The following is a 22,354-nucleotide window of genomic DNA, read 5'->3' on the forward strand; positions in this document are numbered from 1 at the left end:
CGGCGGAGCTGGGCCCGGGAGGCCCGAAGGGGCGGCCGCCATGTGGGACCCTCAGGACTTTGAGCGCCACTGGCAGGCCGAGTTCCCCGGGGAGGAGGCGCCGGTCATGCGGCTGGACTCGGTGCTGGACATGGAGCGGGAGCTGGAGCGCTGCAAACTCAACCTGAAGCGGCTGCAACAGGTGTTGGCTGAGGAGAAATTCAAAGTCTCCTACCTGCAGACGGCCCTGGCCGGGGAGAAGCGGGACCTCGGCTGCGGGCGCCTGGAGGGCGGAGACGGCGACAGCGGGGGAGCTTGGGCAGAGGAGCCGGCGCCGGCCGGGCCGGAGCGGGCGCCGCCACCGCGGGAGGAGGAGGGCGCCGCGGGCGGCGGCGGAGACCCTCCAGGCTCCTGGCGCCCTGACCCCGAGGTGGCCGCCAAGGCCGGGACTCGTCACGCGTGCCCCGACCTTCCCACTTGGCCCGGGGCGGCGGGGGCAGGGGGCGCCGTGCGCAGCTTGACCGCCGCCATCCACCAGCAGCTGCTGCAGCCTCGCCTCCTCTTCAGACTCCGGGAGGACCGCGCGCCGCCCGGCCCCGATGACACGGTCCCCAGCGCCCAGGGAGAGGAGCTGTCCTCCCGGACCCGCGCGGGGCGGGGCTCCGAGGAGGGCGAGCCGGACGCCTCGGTCGCAGATGATGGGGGCAACAGCAGTGACCACGACTTCGAGATGGTGGATTTGAACGAGAAATTCGTCCTCGGCCACTTGCTCGTGCCCCCCTGCCGGCTCGGGACCCGCGACGAGGCCGAAAAGCCGGCGCGGGCGGGCAGCCCTCATCGCTGGATGCACCTGATCCCCGGGGGCCGGCGGCAGCAGCGCCGGAGCCGCGACCTGGAGCAGCTGGAGGCGGAGGCCAAGGACGGGCGGAGCTCGCCCCTGGCTGCGGAGGAGCACCCCCCGCGCGGGGCTCGCGAGCACCTCCCCCCGTGGCGGCGCAAGAGGTTTCTGCGGGTGCCGGAGCGGGACTCGCCCAGCCACAGCTCGCCCGAGAGGGGCAGTGACTGCAGCCACAACAGCTCGGACCACGAGGACGGCTTCTCTGCAGGTAGGCGCACCCCTCGCGCATCCCGGGGGCTCCTGGCCCCTTCCTGCACCCCTTTCCGGCAAACCTCGTTGGTTCTGTTTAACCTTAGGCACTTGGGAAAAAGAGATAAAAAATTTATCTGTTTACCCTGAAACCACTTGTGGAACTGGAAAAAAAAAAAAAAGATTGTGCAACATCATTTCGCCTTGGGCGAGTTTATGAAAATAAGCAGGATGGCGATGGCAGGGGGTGATGGAATGGTGTTAGATGCGTGGATTGGCTAGACCATGGGAGGCATCTTTCACTTCAGGCCTCAACCTTTATGCTCTGATACTGTAACATCACGGCCCTCCCTCTCTTGAACTCATCCTCCACGGGTTGGTCAGATTTCCTATCCACCACATGATAGTACCTTTCTCTGCACAAACTCCAGAGGCTCCCCATTTCCCCCACATTCCTTGTTGTGAAAGTCTAAATTTCTCATTTAATTTTCTGAATTATCTGCCATCTTCTCCAGCCTGTATCGTGTGTTCTGGCCAAACTGAGACATCCTCTCACCCAGGGAAAGGTACATCATCCTCACTGCCCCCTCTCCCCCTCCCTTTGCTGGCTGCCCCCTACCTAGATCTGTCAGCTTCCTAGGAGCCTGATTGGGAAGGAGAGGGCATAGAATCATAGTTTTCGAGCTGGCCTAGTGCCCAGAGATCATGTCTAATGCAATGTCTTCGTTTGACAAAGGAGAAAACGGAAGCTTGGAAAGATTAAGTGTTTGTTGAAGTGAGCTGAGACTTCCACTTGGGCTGTCAGTCGCCGTTGCCTTCTATTTGGAGGACGGCACCTAGTCCTAGCCAATCTTTGATTTTGTTTAAAAAAATTTTTTTTTTAATGTTTATTTATTTTTGAGAGAGAGACAGAATGCGAGTAGGTTAGGGGCAGAGAGAGAGGGAGACACAGAATCCGAAGCAGGCTCCAGGCTCCAAGCTGTCAGCACAGAGCCCAACCCGGGGCTCAAACTCACCAGCGGTGAGATCATGACCTGAGCCGAAGTCGGTCGCCCAACTGACTGAGCCACCCAGGCGCCCCTGTCCTAGCCAATCTTTGAATGCCCTTGTGGCAGTCACTAGGGTGCCTTGCACATAGTAAGCACTCAATAAATATTTATGTATTGAGTCTGGGTCTCTCAGCCACCCAGCTCCCCATAGGTCAGGGAGTGGTAATGGGGCTAAGGAGGAAAGGACGGATAGGGATGTGAGGTGGCCTGTGACTGCCCCTTTGCTGCCCCTGGAGCTGTCAGGGTCTCCTCAGCCACAGGGAAAGAATAAATTGATGTCTAGTTGGGTCAAGCTGTAACCGGGAACTTAAGATGCCTTCCTGCTCAGTGAAGGAGAGAAAGAAATCACTGGTGCTGGGATTGTTCCAAAATCTCCATTATTAGATCTTATCTGGGTGAGTTTGCATTTGAATGAAAAACTGTCCACTTTGCTAAAAGCACATTTGGAAGGTCCATCAAATCATCAGTTGTGATCAATTACACTTATTCATTAGCAGAGATTGGCTGCATCTCCCATAGGTAATGCTTTTGCTGCCCATGCTAGTAACATTTTTATGTGCCCCTTTAACTTAAGGGAAGAGTCTGAAGATGTTACTCTAGTGCCAAGTTCCAAATACTCAGTAGAGGCTACCCAAGTGCCCAGAGCTGCTTCAGAGCTGGCTCCAGTCCCATCTTCCCTGAAACCCACATCAATCACCCCTTCAGGTGTGCCCAATGCACTGGATTTTCTCCAGGAGTTATTTTTATTTCTGTGTGCTGTCTCCTCTCTCCTTAAGGGCATTCTAGCACACGGAGCATCTTGATACAGATTAGGAATTAGCATTTCTTCTGGCCTAATGAATTACAAAAGGTGCCCCCTCTGGGTGGACCAGTGACTAAAAGATTCTCTTTCCTCTGGATTGAAGACTCCAGCCGGAGGGCACACACTCTGGCACTTCAGGACTTCGGCTAGTGGTGCCTGGCTGGTGTTTCAGGCCCCCATTCCAGGACGCCTCTGCAGGGCAAGCTTGTGGAGGGAACCCCTGGACAGCTGTGTATGGGGGCCCCTCCTCCCAAACCTCCCCAGTTGAGGAAGTGCCTGGGGCTGGACACGTACGTACTCGCATGCCTGTACACGTGTACGCACGTGTGCACAGTCACAAGCGTGTGCAGGAGAAAGAGCCTTCAGACAAACAGAGAGGCCCTAGAGTGGAGGGATTAAGGGCAGGGGTTTTCATGCGGTGGGTGACAGCCCACTGAAATCAGTGTTGTGGGGAATGAGAGCATCGAGAGGCCTTCCTTGTCCACGCTTGGCTGTCCTGGCTTTAGTTTTCCCCGTAGCACTCACCAAATTACCACTTCAGACGCTACGATTTTGCATGTTGACCTTTTTCACTCTCTCTCCAGTAAAAGGCAGGGTCCAAGAGGAGGAGGATTTTTTTTTTAATTTAAATCCAAGTTAGTTAACATATAGTGTAATAATGGTTTCAGGAGTAGAATTTAGTGATTCATCACTTACATACAACACCCAGTGCTCCTCACAAGTGCCCTCCTTAATGCCCATCCCCCATTTAGGACATCCCCCACCCAACGCCCCTCCAGCAGCCCTCAGTTTGTTCTCTGTATTTAAGAGTCTCTTATGGTTTCTCTCTCTCTCTCTCTCTCTCTCTCTGTTTTTATCTTATTTTTGTTTCCCTTCCCCTATATTCATCTGTTTTGTATCTTAAATTTCACGTATGAGTGAAATCATGTATTTTACCTTCCTCTGACTTATTTCACTTAGCATAATACTCTCTAGTTCTATCCACGTTGTTGCGAATAGTACGATTTCATTCTTTTTCATTGCCGACTAACATTCCATTGTATAGATGTACCACATCTTCTTTATGCATTTGTCAGTCAATGGACGTTTGGGGTCTTTCCATACTTTGGCTATTGTTGATAGTGCTGCTATAAACGAAGGGGTGGATGTACTCCTTTGAATCAGCATTTTTGTATCCTTTGGATAAATTCCTAGTAGTGCAATTGCTGGGTTGTAGGGTAGTTCTATTAGTAAGTTTTTGAGGAACCTCCATACTGTTTTCCAGAGTGGCCGCACCAGTTTGCATTCCTACCAGCAGGACAAAAGTGACCCTCTTTCTCTGCATCCTTGAGGGCAAGGATTTTTATCTCTTTCATCCACTGACGTCAAGCCCCAAAGCCTAGAACAGTGTCTCACACATATTAGGTGTTCCATAAATATTTGTTGAATGATATAATTTTTTAATGGGATTGAAGAGAAGAGGAAACATGGGAGTGCCTTGCACATGGTAATGGAGAGCATTATTCTGTTTTAAAACTTTGTTTCAGTTGTGTATAAATGTGTGAGTGTATATTGGGTCCTGATGTAGAAGGTATTTCTTGCCATGAATTGGACAAAAAGGTTTGAAAATACTGATAAAGACTATGGGCTTTGAAGCTAGACTACTTGTGTGAGGTTGGAAGAAGTTATTTGAATTTTCTGTGTCTCAGTTTCCACATCTGTGAAATGGGACTGATAAACACTGCTTATATCATATTGTTGATATGAGGAATAAATGGGATTTTGTTTCTAAAGGGCTTTGAACATGTCTTGACACATGGTAGGCACTCACAGTGTTGGCTAACCATGACTACAGGTCATTTTCTTTGAGATGCTTCAAAGAGTCTCTCATTCCCAGATAGGAATCACAGATGGTTTGGTTTTCTGTGATGCATGTACTTTTCCTAGCAAGGCTCTGGCTCTTTCTAGAACCTTCCAAGAGCAGGGCAGGACCCAGGGCAGTGTCTTGCTCATGAAGCTCTCTTGCTGGACTGGCCCTCATGTTTCTCCTTCTCCACCAGCAATTATGCCCATTATTTGTATTCTGAGATCCTTAATTGAAGTTCGGGTTTTATCAAGCCATTCAGTCTGGAGGTCTTAAGGAGACAGTGCCACGTGAGAGTCAGAGAGGCAGAGATGCCCCTCTCCTTGGAAAAGGACCATTTTCTCTTAAATGAGAGGCAGATTCCCATACAAAGACACATATGGGTCTATTTCTACACATAGTAGCCAAACCAGAGTTTAAGTTAGAATGCCAGTTCTTTGAGTATATTCCTTTTAGCACCTTGTAGCCTGGGTTGGTGCTGAGGAAGACCAGGCCATGGTGACATGCATCAGGGTGGTGGTGTGGATGGGGTGAGGGCTGCAGAACTAGAATTACTTGTGTTGGGTCCCGTGTGCTCTGAAGACAGACCTGTGTGCCCCGACTCTGCCCCTCAGCAGTTGTGAGGCCATGGAGAAGCCGCCTTCGTCTCTATTAGCAATGACAAGGATAGCTAACACTTACTGAGGGCTTACTTTGAGCCAGTGCCTATTGTAAGCATTTTAAATGTACTTACTCATCTGTGCCTCACAACAGCTTCCTAAGACAGGCAGGATTATTATTTCCATTTTACATATGAGAATCATAAGGCTCAGAGAGCTTCAATAGCCCTAAGGTCACTCAGCTTGTAAGTGACACTTGGGATTTGAATCTAAGCAGTCTGAGTCCCGAGTCCTTGCTTTCAAACAAACACCAAGCTATACTGCCTCAATAATAGCACCTACCTCTCAGGGTAGTTATGAAAATTAAATACAATAAGATATTTGAAGACTTTAGCAAAGCACCTGGCACACAGTGACCATTAAGTGCATACACATGTCCGTGTACATTATTACCATTTCCTGTACCACGAAAATCCCCAGCAGACCCCATGGCGGGGGGTCCATCTGCTGCTGGGGTCGACCAACAGGGCTGCTGCCCACCCTTGGGGCTCCTGAGTGGACTTGGCCTCACAGGTGAGCAGACCCCCTGCTGGATTTAGATCTTCTCTCTTCAGCTGGGCACTCTTGGGTGGACGCAACTGCGTGCCCACATGCAGAGCCGTGGTATTTTCCCTTTTGGGTTGCCTTGGTTCTGTGCCATTCCTGCCACAGAGGTTGGGTGACATTTCCTTCTCGGGGCTTATGCATCCCTTCCATAGCCTGTGGCATCCCCTGTACCACACGCGCACTCTTTGTGGACCAAAGCATACTCTTCTAGCAAAGCCCAAAGGTGGCTTTTCGGAGTCAGTCATCCTTTTGACTGGCAGAAACTATTCACCCGATATTCTGGTTGTAGTTCAGATGACAAAGTAAATATCATTAATATTTTAAATTGGCAGCATTTTCTCCTTGCACTAAACTTTGCCCGGTGGAGGGCAGGCAGTCTCTATTTGGCAGGCCCTTGAAATTCATTCATTTGTTCATTAATCTCTTCCAACCCAACGAGAGTTTATCAAGGTCTTACTTCATGCCAAGTCTGTGTTAAGGGTCAAGACTGCAAAAGTCGGTGACCTGCTTTTAAGGTTCTCACTGACTCTTTGGCTCCAAGGGTAGAAACCATACATTTTTAGATAAAGAAACAGCTTTCCAGCAGAACTTGGTAAATCCTGAGGCACCTGGGTGGCTCAGTCCATTAAGCGTCTGACTTTGGCTCAGGTCATGATCTCACAGTTCATAAGTTCGAGCCCGTGTTGGGCTCTGTGCTGACAGCTCAGAGCCTGGAGTCTGCTTTGGATTCTGTCTCTCTGTCTCTATCCCTCCCTCACTCACACTCAGCCTGCCTCTCTGTCTCTCAAAAATAAATAAACATTAAAAAAAAAAAACTTTGTAAATCCTGAAATGAATGACTAAGGACTGTTCATCTGAATCTTAGTGACATTCAAGAGTCTAGAACAGGAAGAGATCTTACAGTAGGTCTATTCCTGCCCCCTCCAGACAGAGTCCTGGAGACCTAAAAGTAACCTCAAGGTCACACGCTCATGACCCTCAAGGCTGGACCTATGAGCCAGGACAAGGCTCTTTCCATTGTTCTATGGCCTTTTCTTTCCTAGAATTTTAAGCAGAGAACTCTAAAGACATAAGTTCTGTCAAAGTCATGGTAACAGGAGCAGTAGACAATCGCATTTAGCCTCACATCCATCTCAGCAGGTGAAGATTACTGCTGCCATTTTTTTTTTAATTTTTTTTTCAACATTTATTTATTTTTGGGACAGAGAGAGACAGAGCATGAACGGGGGAGGGGCAGAGAGAGAGGGAGACACAGAATCGGAAACAGGCTCCAGGCTCCGAGCCATCAGCCCAGAGCCCAACGCGGGGCTCGAACTCACGGACCGTGAGATCGTGACCTGGCTGAAGTCGGATGCCTAACCGACTGCGCCACCCAGGCGCCCCTACTGCTGCCATTTTATAGGTAAAGTGCTGAGGCCAGGAGAGGTAAAGAGATTTACCCAGAGTCAAACATTTCGTGATGGAATCCGCCTTGAACTCAGTCTTACAAAAACAGCACTCTTTAACTTCCAGCACTTAGTGCTGTCCTGGGCCAGCTGTAGCATTCTCGCGTTCTGTACTTGGGAGGCCCTGCCATCAGATTCTGCCAGGCTGCCAAAGGAGACTTTTTATTTTTAATCTGCATGGGAAATACACTTCCTATTCGGTACTCATGTTACCTAGATCGTTGTAACTTGATGGGTTTTTTCCCCTTCCTGTGAGTGACTAATGAGATTTTTGCTCCGGGAAGAATTCCTTGTGTTCAGTGATGTGTCTGAATAACTTAATTCAAAGTGTTGAATTTTCAGCCTTAGCTGTGTTAGAGTGATTTTTTTTTTTCTATTCCCTGTTGCAGAGAGATATTAAAACACTATCTGAGACACATGAGCTGGTCGTTGGCTGTGATTCGTTTGTAAGTGGAGTTGACATGGCTTCTCAAAGCTTGCTTCTCTCCACCATCACCCCACCATCTTAGCACTATCTACACCTCAGGAGCACTCTACCAGCCAGCCAGAGGGTGTGGGTGCGTTTGTTTAACGAGCCCTTCCTCCTCTACACATACATAGTAAATACAACCAAGACTCAAAGCTTTTCTTTTCCTCTACTTGTTTTTCTTCTGGTTAAGAGACTATTCACAAAGCAGTTGGCTCTATACTTGGCCCTGGATCTTTATGTTTGAAAATCAGGATCTTGACGTATTTCCCCGGCTTTGAAACAATGGTACAAACACGTTCCCCATCTGAAAAATGGGTTTGATGTGAGCCAGCTTGCAGGGTTGTAAGACTTACATTGGATGAGTTACTGACTCTGTCTCAGCCTTGGATTCCTTGTCCGCCAAAAGTGGGTGATGGTGATTGGACTGTGTCATAGACTTGTGAAGTGTAAAGGGGGTAAGTGTGTGAAGAGTACCTAGCACAGGGCCAGGCACATAAGCATTTAATGAAGCTTAGATGGTGGTGTTGTCATTGTTCTAAGTCCAGGCCACAGCTCACATTCCTATCTCTTTGTGTAATGAAGTTCCCCAAGCCTCTTGTCTCTCCTTTCTTACTTCCTCCAGGTCACAGGTGTTTTGCTCCTTTGGAGGCAGATAAGCTTTCTTGTTCCTTTGTGGTCGCTGGTCCTTCCCCAGTTAATTCCTGTTGTCCCTGGCATCTATAAAACTGTCATCTGGCTTCTCTATTTCTTACTCTCTACTCACTTGCTTTCAGCTAATGCACATTCCTTCCAGTGTCTTTGTGGGCTCTGTCTGGCTTTTGAGATGCCCTTCACCCCCACTTAAACCCAGTCACAAAGCCAACCCTTCCTTCAAAGCCTGGCTTTTCCATGATATCTTGTGTTAGTTAAGATAGGGGTTTGCTGCATATGACAAAACCCCAAAAAGTAGCTTAAGCAAGATAGAGGTGTATTTCTCTTTCAAGTAAGAGAATGCCAGAAGTAAGCAGTCCAGGGAGAGTATGGTGACTACCATGATCATCAGGAATTTGGGCTTGTTTCTATTTGTGCTTTTCTGTCTCAAGGTTGCCTCATGGTCCAAAATAGCTGCTGAAAATCCAGCCATCACATTCACATTTCAGATGAGAATTAGAAGAAAGGGAGGAAGGACTAAGTGGCAGCTGTTGGTCTGCCTTTTAAGGCACTTTCCTGGTAGCCTCTCCTAACAAATTCTGTTTAGATCTCATTAGCCACCTCTAGCTACAAGGAAGGCTGGGAGATGTAGTATTTTATCTGGGCATATGGCCACCTCAAATAAAATAGGGCCTCTGTTATAAGAAAAAATGGAAGAATTGATATTGAGTAGGCAGCTAGCAGCCTCTGGCACAAGCCTTTTCCAACTACTCCAACCCATCTTGTGGTTCTTAGAGTGAGCCCCACACTCACACAGTTGTCTTATTATTGTGCCCTCTATTAATTCATTGACCCAACGAACAAATAATGACTGAACCACTGCTCTGTGCAAGGCACAATGCCTTTTCTATGTTTACTGTGAAGTGTAGCTTTCAAACTCAGAGGTTAGCTGGCTCCTTGAGAGCAGGGATCATAGCTTATGCTTCTTTTTCTCCTTCACAATATCCTTCACAGGGCTGGGCACATGGCAGGTTCTTGATGAGTACTTGGTTGACTTTGGAATATCACAAGCGAGATGTTCAGTGAAAAAATAAATCCCCTGCCTTGGTACTGTGCTAGAAAATTACGGTTATATAAGGTTTGTTTTTGGCTCATTGTGGTTTTGAGGAGCCAGAGCGAGGAGATTGGGGCATGGGGCATGTCTAAACCTCAGGGCTGCGTTGTAGCCGCAACGGACTGGTCCAGGTATTGGGGCAGACTTGGCTGTTTTGGAAACCGGACTAGTTTGTATACCAAACCAGAATTATAAACAGAAATCTCTGTGCCCACCTTCCTTTACCACTGCTGCGTGTAGCTGTATTTATGCCACGCAAATCTCTCTCGCGGTTTCTGCACTGCATGGCTCCAGAGTAAATCTGCAGTCTTTCCGCAGGAGCGTGGGCTTCGGTTCGTGTTGCTGTCTTCCCGTTTGATCCTGGCTCTAGTCTGCCTGAGACAAGACTGTGTGAGGGAGCTTGCCTAGAGCTTATGTCATATCTTGTGGCTGCCGAGAAAATGATTGTTTCAAAAATGTTATTGGCACTTAGTAAAAGAACTAGGATATACTTAGCAACTACTACCTGCAAGGCACTATGTTAAGTGTTTAACCTACACGGTCACATTAATATTCAGCACAGTCTCCTGTTCTTTATCTTCTGTAAGTACCACTCTTCTCATTTTGCAGATGAGGAAAGCCGAGGCTCTGACCAGTTAGCTAACAAGCCCAGGTTCCCTTAGGGCCAAGTGCTGGGGTTATTTTCTTCTCCTATTGAAAAAATTAATGACTTTTATGGAGAGATAATTCACATAGTATAAAACTCACCCCTTTGAAGTATGGAGTCACGGGTTGGTTTTTAGTATATTTGCAAAGTTGTGCAAACCATCCCTCATATCTAATTCCAGACCATTTCCATTGGGGGGGACTGTGTTTGGGTCCAGGCTTCTCCTCTGACCACAGCATTTCCTTTTCTAACTTACCACATGCAACGATTTAAAATTGTTGCCAGGGGCACCTGGGTGGCTCATTCAGTTAAGTGTCTGACTTCGGCTCAGTTCGTCATCTCATGGTTTGTGGATTCGAGCCCTGCGTCGCGCTCTCTGCTGTCAGCACGGAGCCTGCTTTGGATCCTCTCTGCCCTGCTCTCTCTGCCCCTCCCCTGCTTGCACTCTCTGTCTCTTTCAAAATAAATAAACTTAAAAAAAATTATAAAATAAAATAACTAGGTCAGGCACTCCTGGATGGCTCTGTTGGTTAAGTGTCTAATTCTTGATTTCAGCTCAGGTCATGATCTTGAGGTTCATGGGTTCAAGGCCCACATTGGACTCTGCACTGATAGTGTAGAGCCTGCTTGGGATTCTCTCTCTCCCTCTCTCTCTCCCCCTCCCCTGCTTGTGCTGTCTCTCAAAATAAATAAATAAATAAATAAATAAATAAATAAATAAATGAATGAATGAATAAATAAATAAATAAGCAAACATTAAAAATCTGTATATATTAAAATAACTAGGGCAGGCTTGGGGGAAATATGCACAGGAAAGGACCATCTGCTTCTTCATTTGCTTCCCCATCATTGAGATGGTCCTGGTGCCCTTTTGAATTCCCCCTGGGCCACACCTCACCCCATCAGTGCTTCCCAGACTTGGGGCAAGGGGGCAGAACATCCCAAACTTGAGTTCCATGAGCACCCCTCCTTCCCGCCTCGGGGATGTGGTTGGTGTGGTGAGAGGCATCCTTGTTCTGACCTGTGTCTTATTTGCCTTGGTAGCCCCAGAGTGTCACAGTGCCCTGGCATATAGGAGCCGCTCAAACAATTCATGAAGGTCCAGACCTTCATTTCAATGCCCCTGATCTAAACCAGTGCACTAACCAATTGTTCTGCCTCCAGCCTCACTCTGCTTCAGCCCCCAGCTATCTTCCACATTAGAGCCAAAGGGATCGCCCTAAATCTAATTATGCACCCCCTGCTTGCATTCTTCCGTGACTCTCTGCCACCCTCAAAGTAAATCTGAGCTTCTTAGATGCAAATGTGCCCAGCCATTTGTGATCCGGTCCACCCTCAGCTGTGCCCTCCCCCACCCACACACGCATATACTTCATGCTCTAGCAATCCTGAGTTGCTTGTAGTTTCCAAACATACCCTGCATCCTTATTCCTCTGCACGTGCGGCTCCCCTTCCCTGGAATGCCCTTTCCATATTTGTCCACATGACAAATTACTGTTCATCCTTCAGGTCTCAGCTAGGAGTTACTTCCTCTGTAAAGCCTCTCCTGCTTTCCTGGGTAGACCCAAGAACTGGGTGTTAGGAGTGCGTTTGTCTGCAGATAAGACAAAACTGTGCCACAATGACACTGTGATATGCAGAATAATGTCCCCCAAGGATGTCCATGTCCCAGTCCCTGGAACCTAGGAGTATGTTCTCTTACATGGCAAAAGGAACCTTGCAAATGTGATCAAATTAAGGACCTTGACATGGAGAGAGAATTGTGGGTTATCCAGGTGGGCCCAATGTAGTAACAAAGGTCTTCAAAGTGGAAGAAGGAGGTAGAAGAGGTCGGAGTGATACAAGATGATAAGGACTCAATCCACTGTTGTTGACTTTGAAGAGGAGGGAAGGGGACCTTGAGCCAAGCAGGATGAGCAGCCTCCAGAAGCTGGAAAAGGCAAGGAAATGAATTATCTTCTAGAGCCTCCAGAAAGGAACCCAGCCCCTGCCAACACCTTGACTTTAGCCCAGTGACAGGCCGTGTCAGACTTCTCACCTATAGATGGTAAACTGGTGTCGTTTTAAGTCATGAAATTTGTAATCATTTGTTAACAGCAACAGAAACTAATACAATGACCTGGCCAGATAGAGCTTTGTTTTCCTCCGATCCCAAGAACTCCAGAGGCAGGCTTTCTGGGATGGCTCAGCAGCACTCTCAGGGGCCCAGACTCTCCCTGTTATTAAGCAGAAAGGTATTTGTCCTCTTGCTTGTTGCTTCATAGTTAAAAAAAAAAAAAAAAATCTGCTGCATCACTAGATGTGTGCTCATGTTTCAGAGAGGGAGAAGGGTGCAAAGGACTGTAGTGATCACACTGGCTGTCCCTTTAAAAAGCTCCCCCCACCAAACCCTACCTAGCAACTGCTGCTTTCATGCTATTGGCCAACATAATGTGGCCGTCATTAGCTGCAAGGAGGGCTGGAGGGGAGATCAAGGATTTCAGCCCTTGAGCCTCTGTTGTAAAGAGTGTTAAAGAGAGGAGACTGTGATTGGCTCTTTGGAAAACCAGCCCAGTGTTAGCCACACAGTTCTTCCCTGCACTTTGCACATACACTCATTTGAGCAAATATAATATGGTTTAAATAGGTTTGCCTCTCTGTCTCCCCAACTGGATTCTAACCTCTTAAAGTGCATGTGTGTTAGAAATGGACCACTTTTTTTTTTTTTTCAACGTTTATTTTATTTTTGGGACACAGAGAGACAGAGCGTGAACGGGGGAGGGGCAGAGAGAGAGGGAGACACAGAATCGGAAACAGGCTCCAGGCTCCGAGCCATCAGCCCAGAGCCCGACGCGGGGCTCGAACCCACGGACCGCGAGATCGTGACCTGGCTGAAGTCGGACGCTTAACCGACTGCGCCACCCAGGCGCCCCAGAAATGGACCACTTTTAAAAAAGTCTAGTCTCCCTGCCCCTAGCACAGTGCTGGTGTATTATTGTATTTATTAAAGAAAAAAGAAGAAGAAGAAGAATGTGCCTTTTCAAGTAAGAATTTTGTGGGATTTGGACTACCTGGGCACACTATTGGGATCTCTAAGCACTTTAAGACCTTTCACTTTTTTCTCTTCTCTTCCGCTTTGCTTTTATATTCATCTCTTCCTCCCCCCCCCCCTTTTGGGGGGGGGGTCAGTAGGACCAATTAATAAGACATATTCTAGAGCCATTATTCTCAAGGGCTGTGGTGGGTTTTTCCTCCTGAAGCCATTTTCAAACTTCAAATGCCCCTGAGGAGATTTTGACGTGTGCCCTTCAGCTTACTACCATGTCTGCGGTAGGTAGGTAGGATTACATCCCTGGTTCCCTTGAAATTGGGTAGGAACCTTTGCCTAGTTCTAACCAGTGAGTTTGAATGGAAGTGATGCGTGCAACTTCTGGACCAGAGCATTTAATGCTGGTATGAGACCTTTTTCCTTCTTTGGTATTGCAATGTACAATGATTAAGCTGGTGACTGTTCAATCAGCCTGAGTCCTAGGGGGAGGGCAATACAGAACAGAGCTCCCAGTCAATCATTAATGGATGTGTACTAGAGTAAAATAGAAACCATTGTTATTTTAAGCCATTACAATGTTTGGTGCTCGTTGTTACTGCAGGATCACTTAGTTTATCCTGACTGATACAAACACCTGGCTTATATTCATAAAGAAGAATGACTCTTTGGAGCTTCAGAAATCAATGTAATTTTCTGGGGTGCCTGGGTGGCTCAGTCAGTTAAGTGTCCAACTTTGGCTCATTTCATGGTTCATGGGTTCAAGTCCCATGTCGGGCTCTGTGCTGACAGCTCAGAGCCTGCAGCCTGCTTCAGAGTCTGTCTTCTGCTGTCTCTGCCTCTCCCCAGCTTGTGCTCTGTCTCTAAAATAAATAAACATTAAAAAAATTAAAAAAAATAAAAGAAATCAATGTAATTTCCTCAAAACCTTTAAGTTCCCAGGGCACTGGCTGGCTCAGTCAGTGGAGTATGTGATTCTTGATCTCAGGATCATGAGTCCAAGACCCATCTTGGGCATGGAGCCTACTTAGAGAAAGAAAGAAAGAAAGGAAGGAAGGAAGGAAGGAAGGAAGGAAGGAAGGAAGGAAGGAAGAGGAAGAAAGGAAAAGAAAAGAAAAGAAAAAAGAAAAGACAGAAATGCAGGATGTCAGGCCTAACCCTAGACCTGTATTAAAAAACAAAACAGGGGCGCCTGGGTGGCGCAGTTGGTTGAGCGTCCGACTTCAGCCAGGTCACGATCTCGCGGTCTGTGAGTTCGAGCCCCGCGTCAGGCTCTAGGCTGATGGCTCGGAGCCTGGAGCCTGTTTCCGATTCTGTGTCTCATCTCTCTCTCTCTGCCCCTCTCCCATTCATGCTCTGTCTCTCTCTGTCCCAAAAATAAATAAATGTTGAAAAAAAAATTAAAAAAAAAATAAAAAACAAAACAAAACAGGGGCTCCAGGGTGGCTTAGTCGATTAAACATCGCACTCGATTTTGGCTCAGGTCATGATCTCACAGTTTGTGAGTTTGAGCCCCCCCATCAGGCTCTGCACTGACAGTGTGGAGCCTGCTTAGGATTCTCTCCCTCTCCCTCTCTCTGCCTGTCCCCTGCTTGTGCCCAATCCCTCCCTCTCTCTCTCTCTGTCTCTCTCTCAAACATAAATAAATAAAAAATAAAAACTTAAAAAAAGAACCAAAAAGAGATGAGACGTCTTTAAAAAAACAAAAAGGAGCGCCTGGGTGGCTCAGTTAAGCACCTGACTTTGGCTCAGGTTATGGTCTCATGGTTCCTGAGTTCAAGCCCCATATTAGTCTCTCTTTCTGCTATCAGCGTGAAGCCAGCTTTGGAACCTCTGTCTTTCTCTCTCTGCCCCTTCTCCCATCACAGGCCCGCACACTCTCTTTCTCTCTCTCAAAACTAAATAAACATGCAAAAGGAAGCTCTAAAAAACCAAAGCTAACACACACAAAAAGCCCCTCTAAGTTCCCTTCTCACTGAGGCCAAGTGGTAACTATAGCTACTGTAGGTATATATATCAGAGGGTGGGGCTCAAAAATGTGAAAAATGGTGTTAGAAATGGCTAAATTGTTTCACCTTGTTTTATTCAGTGATTTCCTAGAAGGATTTTGTAGAACTCAATAGCAGATTATACTCATGGCTAAGATTTTTTACAGACGATACAGAGCAAAAGCGGCAAGAAAAATATATGTATCGACAGACTCCACAGAGGTCCAGCATAAGGCTTGGATGTCTTTCCTTGTCTGAGTCCATTTAGCAGTTCTCTCTCTCTCTCTCTCTCTCTCTCTCTCTCTCTCAAAGCAGACTACAAAGACATACATGGGCTATCTATTCCCAAGGAAGTCTGTTTGGGTCTGAGGTTAGAGACTATTATGAGGTGCTGGTCACACAGGCATACCCTGATAAAAAACCACCCCTGGCAGCCAAAAATAAGAACCCCCAAAACGAAACCAAATGCATATCGGCAATACTGGTGTTTGTGCAAAAGGGCCAAACAAGCCATCACAGCATGGTCCATTGTTCCAGGTGCAAAATCATGAAATCACTGCCATAGTGGAAGGGATACTAGAATTAAAGACCATGGAAACCTATCTTGTCCACGATGTCATTGATCTGGTAGTATAGTAACTTTATTTGGAGGATAGAAGGCCTAAATGTTTGATTGCTCAGATCTCTGATTAATGTAATTTCCTTGGGGAATTTGCACAGTGAGGGTAACACTCAGAAAAGTTTCAGAAATGCAATGCAATTCTCCAAGATCTTTGTTTGTTAATTAGACTTTGGGAGCCATACTGGCAACCTCCTCACCACATACATATGATTTCAAGCCATAAAGAACAGATTTGTAAGCAAAAGTTTAAAATTATTAATCTGAATAGTCAAGGTCACCTGACTATAATGAAATGGTTTTGCCAGGCTGACTGTTTATTATAAGTATATATTACACACACAATTTATAGTCCGTGAGACTGAGTGTTATTATTCCCATTCCATACTAATAAGTCTAGAAATACTGAGTCACTTGCCCAAGTCACACAGCTAATAGGACAAAGCTAGGATTGGAACCTTAGCTCTTTCTGGGGCCAAAGTTACTCCAGTACAACCTGCTACTAACTCTATTTCTTTTTTTTTTTTTTCTTTTTTTTTTTTAGTAAACTCTATACCCAACTTGAGGCTTGAATTCATAACCCTAAGATCAATAGTCGCATACTCTACCAACAGAGCCAGCCAGGCACCCCCACGGCCCACTAACTCTTAATCTCTCTAGGCCACATCTCTCACCTGGAAAATAAGGGGATTAGACTAGATGGTCTTCCAGGCCGAAACTTTATGAACACCAGTTAGATGAACTGCTACTCTGTACCAAGTAATGGTTAAGAGCCTGGCTTTGAATCAGAGAAGCCTGGGTTTGGATCCGGTCCGTAGGCCACTTGTTATTTTGTGCCCTTGACCAAGTTACTTCACCTTTCCATAAACCTATTTTCTTTTCTCTATAATGTAGATGAATATATCTCACCTGGTGTTGTAGAGATTAGATGAAATAATATACAGAAAATATGTGGCACAAGGCCTGGCATACAGTAAGCTCTGTGGAAATGACAGCGGCCACTGGTGTGGCGGTGAAGAGCATACCGTCTAGGACCGCACTGCCTGCGTTCAAAGCCTCACTCTGCCACTTACTGTTGTGCAGCCTTGAGCTAACTTAAATTTTTTCTGCCTCAGTTTCCATATCTGTAGACGGAAGGTGATAATGGTATGTATGATAACGACACCAAAGTAAGCTGGTATAAACATTAAATAACTTAATATGTGAAGCACCTGGAAAAGCACCTGACACACGGTATGCAGTGTGTGTTAACTGTAACGTGTGTTGGCCATATGCTTTGCTGAAATAGACAGCAAGGGTGGCAAATGGTCTGTGGCTCATCTTGTTGCCTGGGCATATCCTCAACTGAAACCCGAGGCTTCTGGAAATCCTGCAGTTTGAATAATCCAAGAGCTGGAGCAGTGGAGCCTCCAATTACAGAGTCTCACAGCTGCAGCCTGGGGAGGAAGGTGAGGCCTCAGGGCTGGCTAGCTGAGGTTGTGGTCCTATTATGGAGACAGCCCTGCTTTGTATGCAGCTGCCTTGCCTTCTGTTTGGCTGCATAATTGTGCCTTTTTGTTTTATTATAAAGCATCTTGAGGAATTCAGAGCCCTCTCCCGCTGACAGCAGTGAAAGCCACAAGAGTGTCAGTCTCTAATGAGCCTCTTCGGACGCTCTGATGGCTCTACCTAGGCTGTCAGGCAGGGAGCACACACACAGGCCCTCCCCAGTATCCACTGGCCCCCTTTGAGTGCAGGCCACCACTCCGGACTTCATTATGGGGCTCCCTGAACATCCCCAGGATCCCCCATGCTTGTCCTCATTGTCTCAGAAGGGGACAGAGTTGCTTCCTGAATGCTAGGCTTGGTGGTAACCTTTGTAGGCTGGCAGTGAGAAAACAGAAATTAATTATTCATATCAGTGGGCCTGAAGGAGCTCTTGTTTGCAGAGTTGACTCTCCTTCTGGCTACCAGACCCAGAATCCCCCAGGGCCTTTGTGCAAGCAGAAGACTGCAGGGTCCTAGGAGACAGCTGCCCGAAAAGCAGGGGAGGCAGGTAGCCGGCCCTGGGCTACACGCAGTCTGCTTTCTGCACTTTGTTTGGGCTGCAGAGGGTTAAAACAAAATGGGAACAATTTAAAATCTGGAAATGGTACATAAAAATCTGGATTTCTGGCTTCTCCTGAGAGATGGGAAGATCTGCGGTACATGTGGAAATCATCAGGCGAACAGCTGACCCATTCAGACGGGGCATGGTTTCACTAACTGCTTCAGCCCTGGGCTGGCCCCGTTTTCTGTTCACGTCATGCAGGGTGTATGTGTAGTGTGGTGAACAAGCAAGACTCTGGAGCTGGGCTGCCCGGCCTTGCAGCCTGCCTCTGCTACTTACTAGCTGCATAACCTTAAGCAAATTACTTAACTCCGGTGGGCCCCAGTTTCCTCCTCTGCAGAATGGGGGTTATATTAATAGCGTGCCTAACAAATTTGTGAGAAGTGAGTGAGTTTGTATAAGTGCTTACAGCTGCCTGTCGCATTCCAAGTGCTGCTTAGGTGTTAATTACACTAGTATTACACTCCTTGCCTGATGTCTTAGGCATTTGAGTTTACAATCCGTGTGTAAGAGAGTTTTTCCATAGAAGAAAAAAAGGTATTTCTTTCCTAGTGTGCATCCTCACTCCCTAATAAGCCTTTACTCCCTCCTCCATCCCCTCATCCGAGCACCTTGGAATATAACCATCAGAGTAGTGCTACCCTCTGTAACAAACCAACTCCAACATGTCAGTGGTTTAACAGGTGAAGTTTCTTCTGGTTCCCATGACAGTGGACGTAGGTGTTCCCGATGGGCAGGTTTGCTTCCTGCGGTCACTCAGAACCCAGGCTCCAGTGCCCTGGTGCGTCGGCCCTCCTCCAGGTCCTGTAGTTCTCTGCTTCCAGAGGGCACTGGGCAAACAAGAGAGTGAAGACACATGTACTTCTTAATTCCTCTTAGCCCAGAAGTGATACCCATTTCTTTTGCTCACATTGCATTGGCAAAGACCAGGCCCGTGTCCCCTCTTAGATGTAGGGGTCCTGGCGAGTGAACCCCCCACCTGGCAGCTTCTTCCCAGTAACAGCCGTGCTCTGGGGAAGGGTCTGGGGCAGAAATCTTTGGGGGACCCTCAGCTGTCCTTGCCACCACAGTCATATTAAAGAAGCCTCCAAATCAACATCTCCCTGGGTTTATTTTCCGGTTGCTACTTTTAGCTTGTGAAACATTCCCAAGGGTGATCACCTTGTCTTTGGTTTTTGTCCGGTTTAGTGGGGGGAGAAGGAGGGAAACAACCTTTTTATTTTTAATTTCATTCTTCAGGTTCGTACAGACCATAAAAGCATTGATTTAGGATATCAAAATTAGATTTGGGCAATAGTATTTCATCTGAGTGACTTATTTGGAGAGAAATACAACTCAGTTATTGTGCTTATATATACATTGAGATAGCTGCCAACTTAGAAGAAAGAAGAAATATCAGAAGAAAAATTCTGATTTGCAATCAGAATTTTTTTTTTAAGATTCCTTTTTTTAAAATTTTTTAAATGTTTATTTATTTTCGAGACAGAGAGAGACAGAGCATGAATGGGGGAGGGTGAGAGAGAGAGGGAGACACAGAATCCGAAGCAGACTCCAGGCTCTGAGCTGTCAGCACAGAGCCCGACGCAGGGCTCAAACTCACGGACCGCGAGATCATGACCTGAGCCGAAGTCGGACGCTCAACCGACTGAGCCACCCAGGTGCCCCTGCAATCAGAATTTTTATATGCAAACCTTAGGTCTCTCCTTTCTTCTTCCTTTATTTTTTTTTCAACATTTATTTATTTTTGAGAGACAGAGAGAGACAGAACATGAGGGAGGGGCAGAGGGAGAGGGAGACACAGAATCAGAACCAGGCTCCAGGCTCTAGGCTCTGAGCTGTCAGCAGCACAGAGCCCGACACAGGGCTCGAACCCACAAACCGTGAGATCATGACCTGAGCTGAAGTCGGATGCTTAACCAACTGAGCCACCCAGGCACCCCTCTTCTTCCTTTATATTGGGCTAAAGTAGGTAATTTAAACTTGTTAAGTCACTCATGGAGAAGATATATGTATATTTATAATACAATCAAATGTATGTATCATAAATTTTAAAAATTGATGAAAGCCAAAATACATTTTTAGGAGGGACCCTATACAGGCTAATCTTTAGGATTAAGAAAAGAAGAAACGAAAAGAATTCGTATACAGCATTTCACATCTTTTCAAAATAGAAAGTGTCTCACGCTGCTTTTTTTTAACCAGTTCGTTTCTTTGGAACCACAGAGCTTGTCATCCTTGAAGAAGTGAGATCACCGTGGGGTTAAGACACTGTCTTTGCTACAGTTTGCACACCGTTTCTGAAAAGCCTGCACAGAACTTTTATGACTTAGGACAGTGACTTCAGTGCCCATAATTCAGACTTATTTAGTTTGTTCTTGGCTTCCAAATTGCCTGACAGCTTTCTTCTGTCCCTGCACATCAGTCTTTCTGTGAATCAATCGCAGGCAGAGGATGGAAAGAAAACACAGAATCTGCAGTTTCTTGTCTGACCACTTCCCAGGCTGACCTGGCTCCCACCGGAGCACACTGCAAAAGTGAGAGGTTTTAGAACCTGGCTAGTGGAACTAGCCAACTCTCTTTCTTGGTCCCTGGGTGAGAGCTTGTTTAATGTCATACCTCAAAGATAGATCTGTGTTAGAACAAACGCTGGATCTCCCCTTGTGGTCAGATGAGCTGGCTCTTACGGATTCTTTACGGCTCCATTCAAGGATTTGCTGAGGAATGTCACACTCCTTTAGCTGATTAGCAAAAGGGTGAAAAATACTCTAGAATCCAAATCTGTCATCCCAGCCATGGCTCCTCCCTCTGCCCTTGTCTTTGTGTCTGAATTTAACACTCTTTCATTCTGCCTCTTATTATGGTAATTTCAGTGTTACCCCCACTTCACAGGGCTTGCCGAAGGCAGGGACTGACTTATGGTGATCAAGGGTGCAGACCCTTGAGCCACATTTACTGGTTGTGAGGACTTTAAAAAGTCATTTCACCTCTCTGTGCCTCAGTTTTCTCATCTGTAAAATGGACCTGTCAATAGCATATACCTCCTGGAGTGTTGTAAGAATTGAATGAAGTAATCCATGGTAAGTACTCAGCCTGATGTATAGTGAGCACTCAGTAAATAATAACTCATATTATTATTTACCCTCTGTTTTCCCACCATCTGCCATAGAGCCTTATGTGTCCTACCTGCTTGACAGATGTTTATCCACTAACCCAAAAGAATGATTGAGAAAATTACTAAACTATTATTCTTCTACTTTTAGAGTAATCTAAATAAGGAACTGATTGCAAGTCAGAATCTTCTGCAGGAGCACTGTAAAAATGACAAATTCCTGGGGCGCCTGGATGGCTCAGTCGGTTGAGCATCTACCTCTTGATTTCGGCTCAGGTCATGACCTCAAGGTTGTGGGATTGAGCCCCCCACTGGACTCTGTGCTAATAGCCAAGAGCCTGCTTGGGATTCTCTCTCCTCTCTCTCTCTCTGTTCCTCTTCTGCTCATGCTCTCTGTCTCTGTCTCTCTCTCTCAAAATAAATAAATAAACATTATAAAAAAAAAACAAAAACAGACTCCTGGTGCCTAGACCCACTGAAGTGGCATCCCAGTGGGTCTGGGCACAACCTGGAGTCTATATTTTTAACGTGTTGTGGGAATTCTTTTTTTTTTTTTTTCCAAGTGTATTTATTTATTTTGAGAAAGAGAGAAAGAGAGAGAGCACACCAGGGACAGGCAGAGAAGGAGAGAGAAATTCCCAGGAAGGCTCCACACTGTCAGTGCAGAGCCCAATGCGGGGTTGATCTCACGAGCCATGAGATCATGACCTGAGCCCAAATCAAGAGTTGACTTGAGCCCCTATAGAGATTTTATTTTTAAGTAATTTCTATACCCAGTGTGGGGCTGGAACCCACAACCCCGAGGTCAAGAGTTGAACACACTCCACCACCAACTGAGTCAGCCAGGCACCCCTCAGCCAGGCACTTTTATAGTTTGTTATCAAAAAGGAAATTTTAGGGGCGCCTGGGTGGCCCAGTTGGTTAAGCGTCCGACTTCGGCTCAGGTCACGATCTCGCGGTCTGTGAGTTCGAGCCCCACATCAGGCTCTGTGCTGACAGCTCAGAGCCTGGAGCCTGCTTCGATTCTTTGTCTCCCCCTCTCTCTCTCTGCCCCTCCCCCACTCATGCTCTGTCTCTCTCTGTCAAAAATAAATAAATATAAAAAAAAAAGGAAATTTTATTGCAATTGCCATCAAATATGGAAAACAGGATCAGGCTATGTACATCACATCCCATTTTTTTTTCTTTCCAAAACTTTTTGTGGTAAAATATACATAACATAAAGTTTATCATCTTAACCATTTTTTTTTTAATT

At 46.6% G+C, this 22,354-nt stretch overlaps 1 protein-coding gene across 5 annotated transcripts in view; it reads left to right on the forward strand.

Moving 5' to 3' along the window:
* Positions 1–6: 6 nt before the first annotated feature.
* ABR (ABR activator of RhoGEF and GTPase) overlaps positions 7–22,354 on the forward strand; it is a 185,136-nt gene continuing 162,788 nt past the window's right edge. For all 5 annotated transcript variants that reach the window (XM_040455450.1, XM_040455452.1, XM_040455454.1 and 2 more), the window contains exon 1: positions 7–1,085. In XM_040455450.1, the coding sequence (XP_040311384.1) occupies positions 41–1,085 (1,045 nt within the window). In that variant the 5' untranslated portion in view covers positions 7–40. The remainder of the gene's footprint in view (positions 1,086–22,354) is intronic.

The sequence above is a fragment of the Herpailurus yagouaroundi genome, unplaced genomic scaffold, assembly GCF_014898765.1.
Source record: "Herpailurus yagouaroundi ecotype Mexico unplaced genomic scaffold, PumYag 215, whole genome shotgun sequence".
In the NCBI taxonomy this organism is placed as follows: domain Eukaryota; kingdom Metazoa; phylum Chordata; class Mammalia; order Carnivora; family Felidae; genus Herpailurus; species Herpailurus yagouaroundi.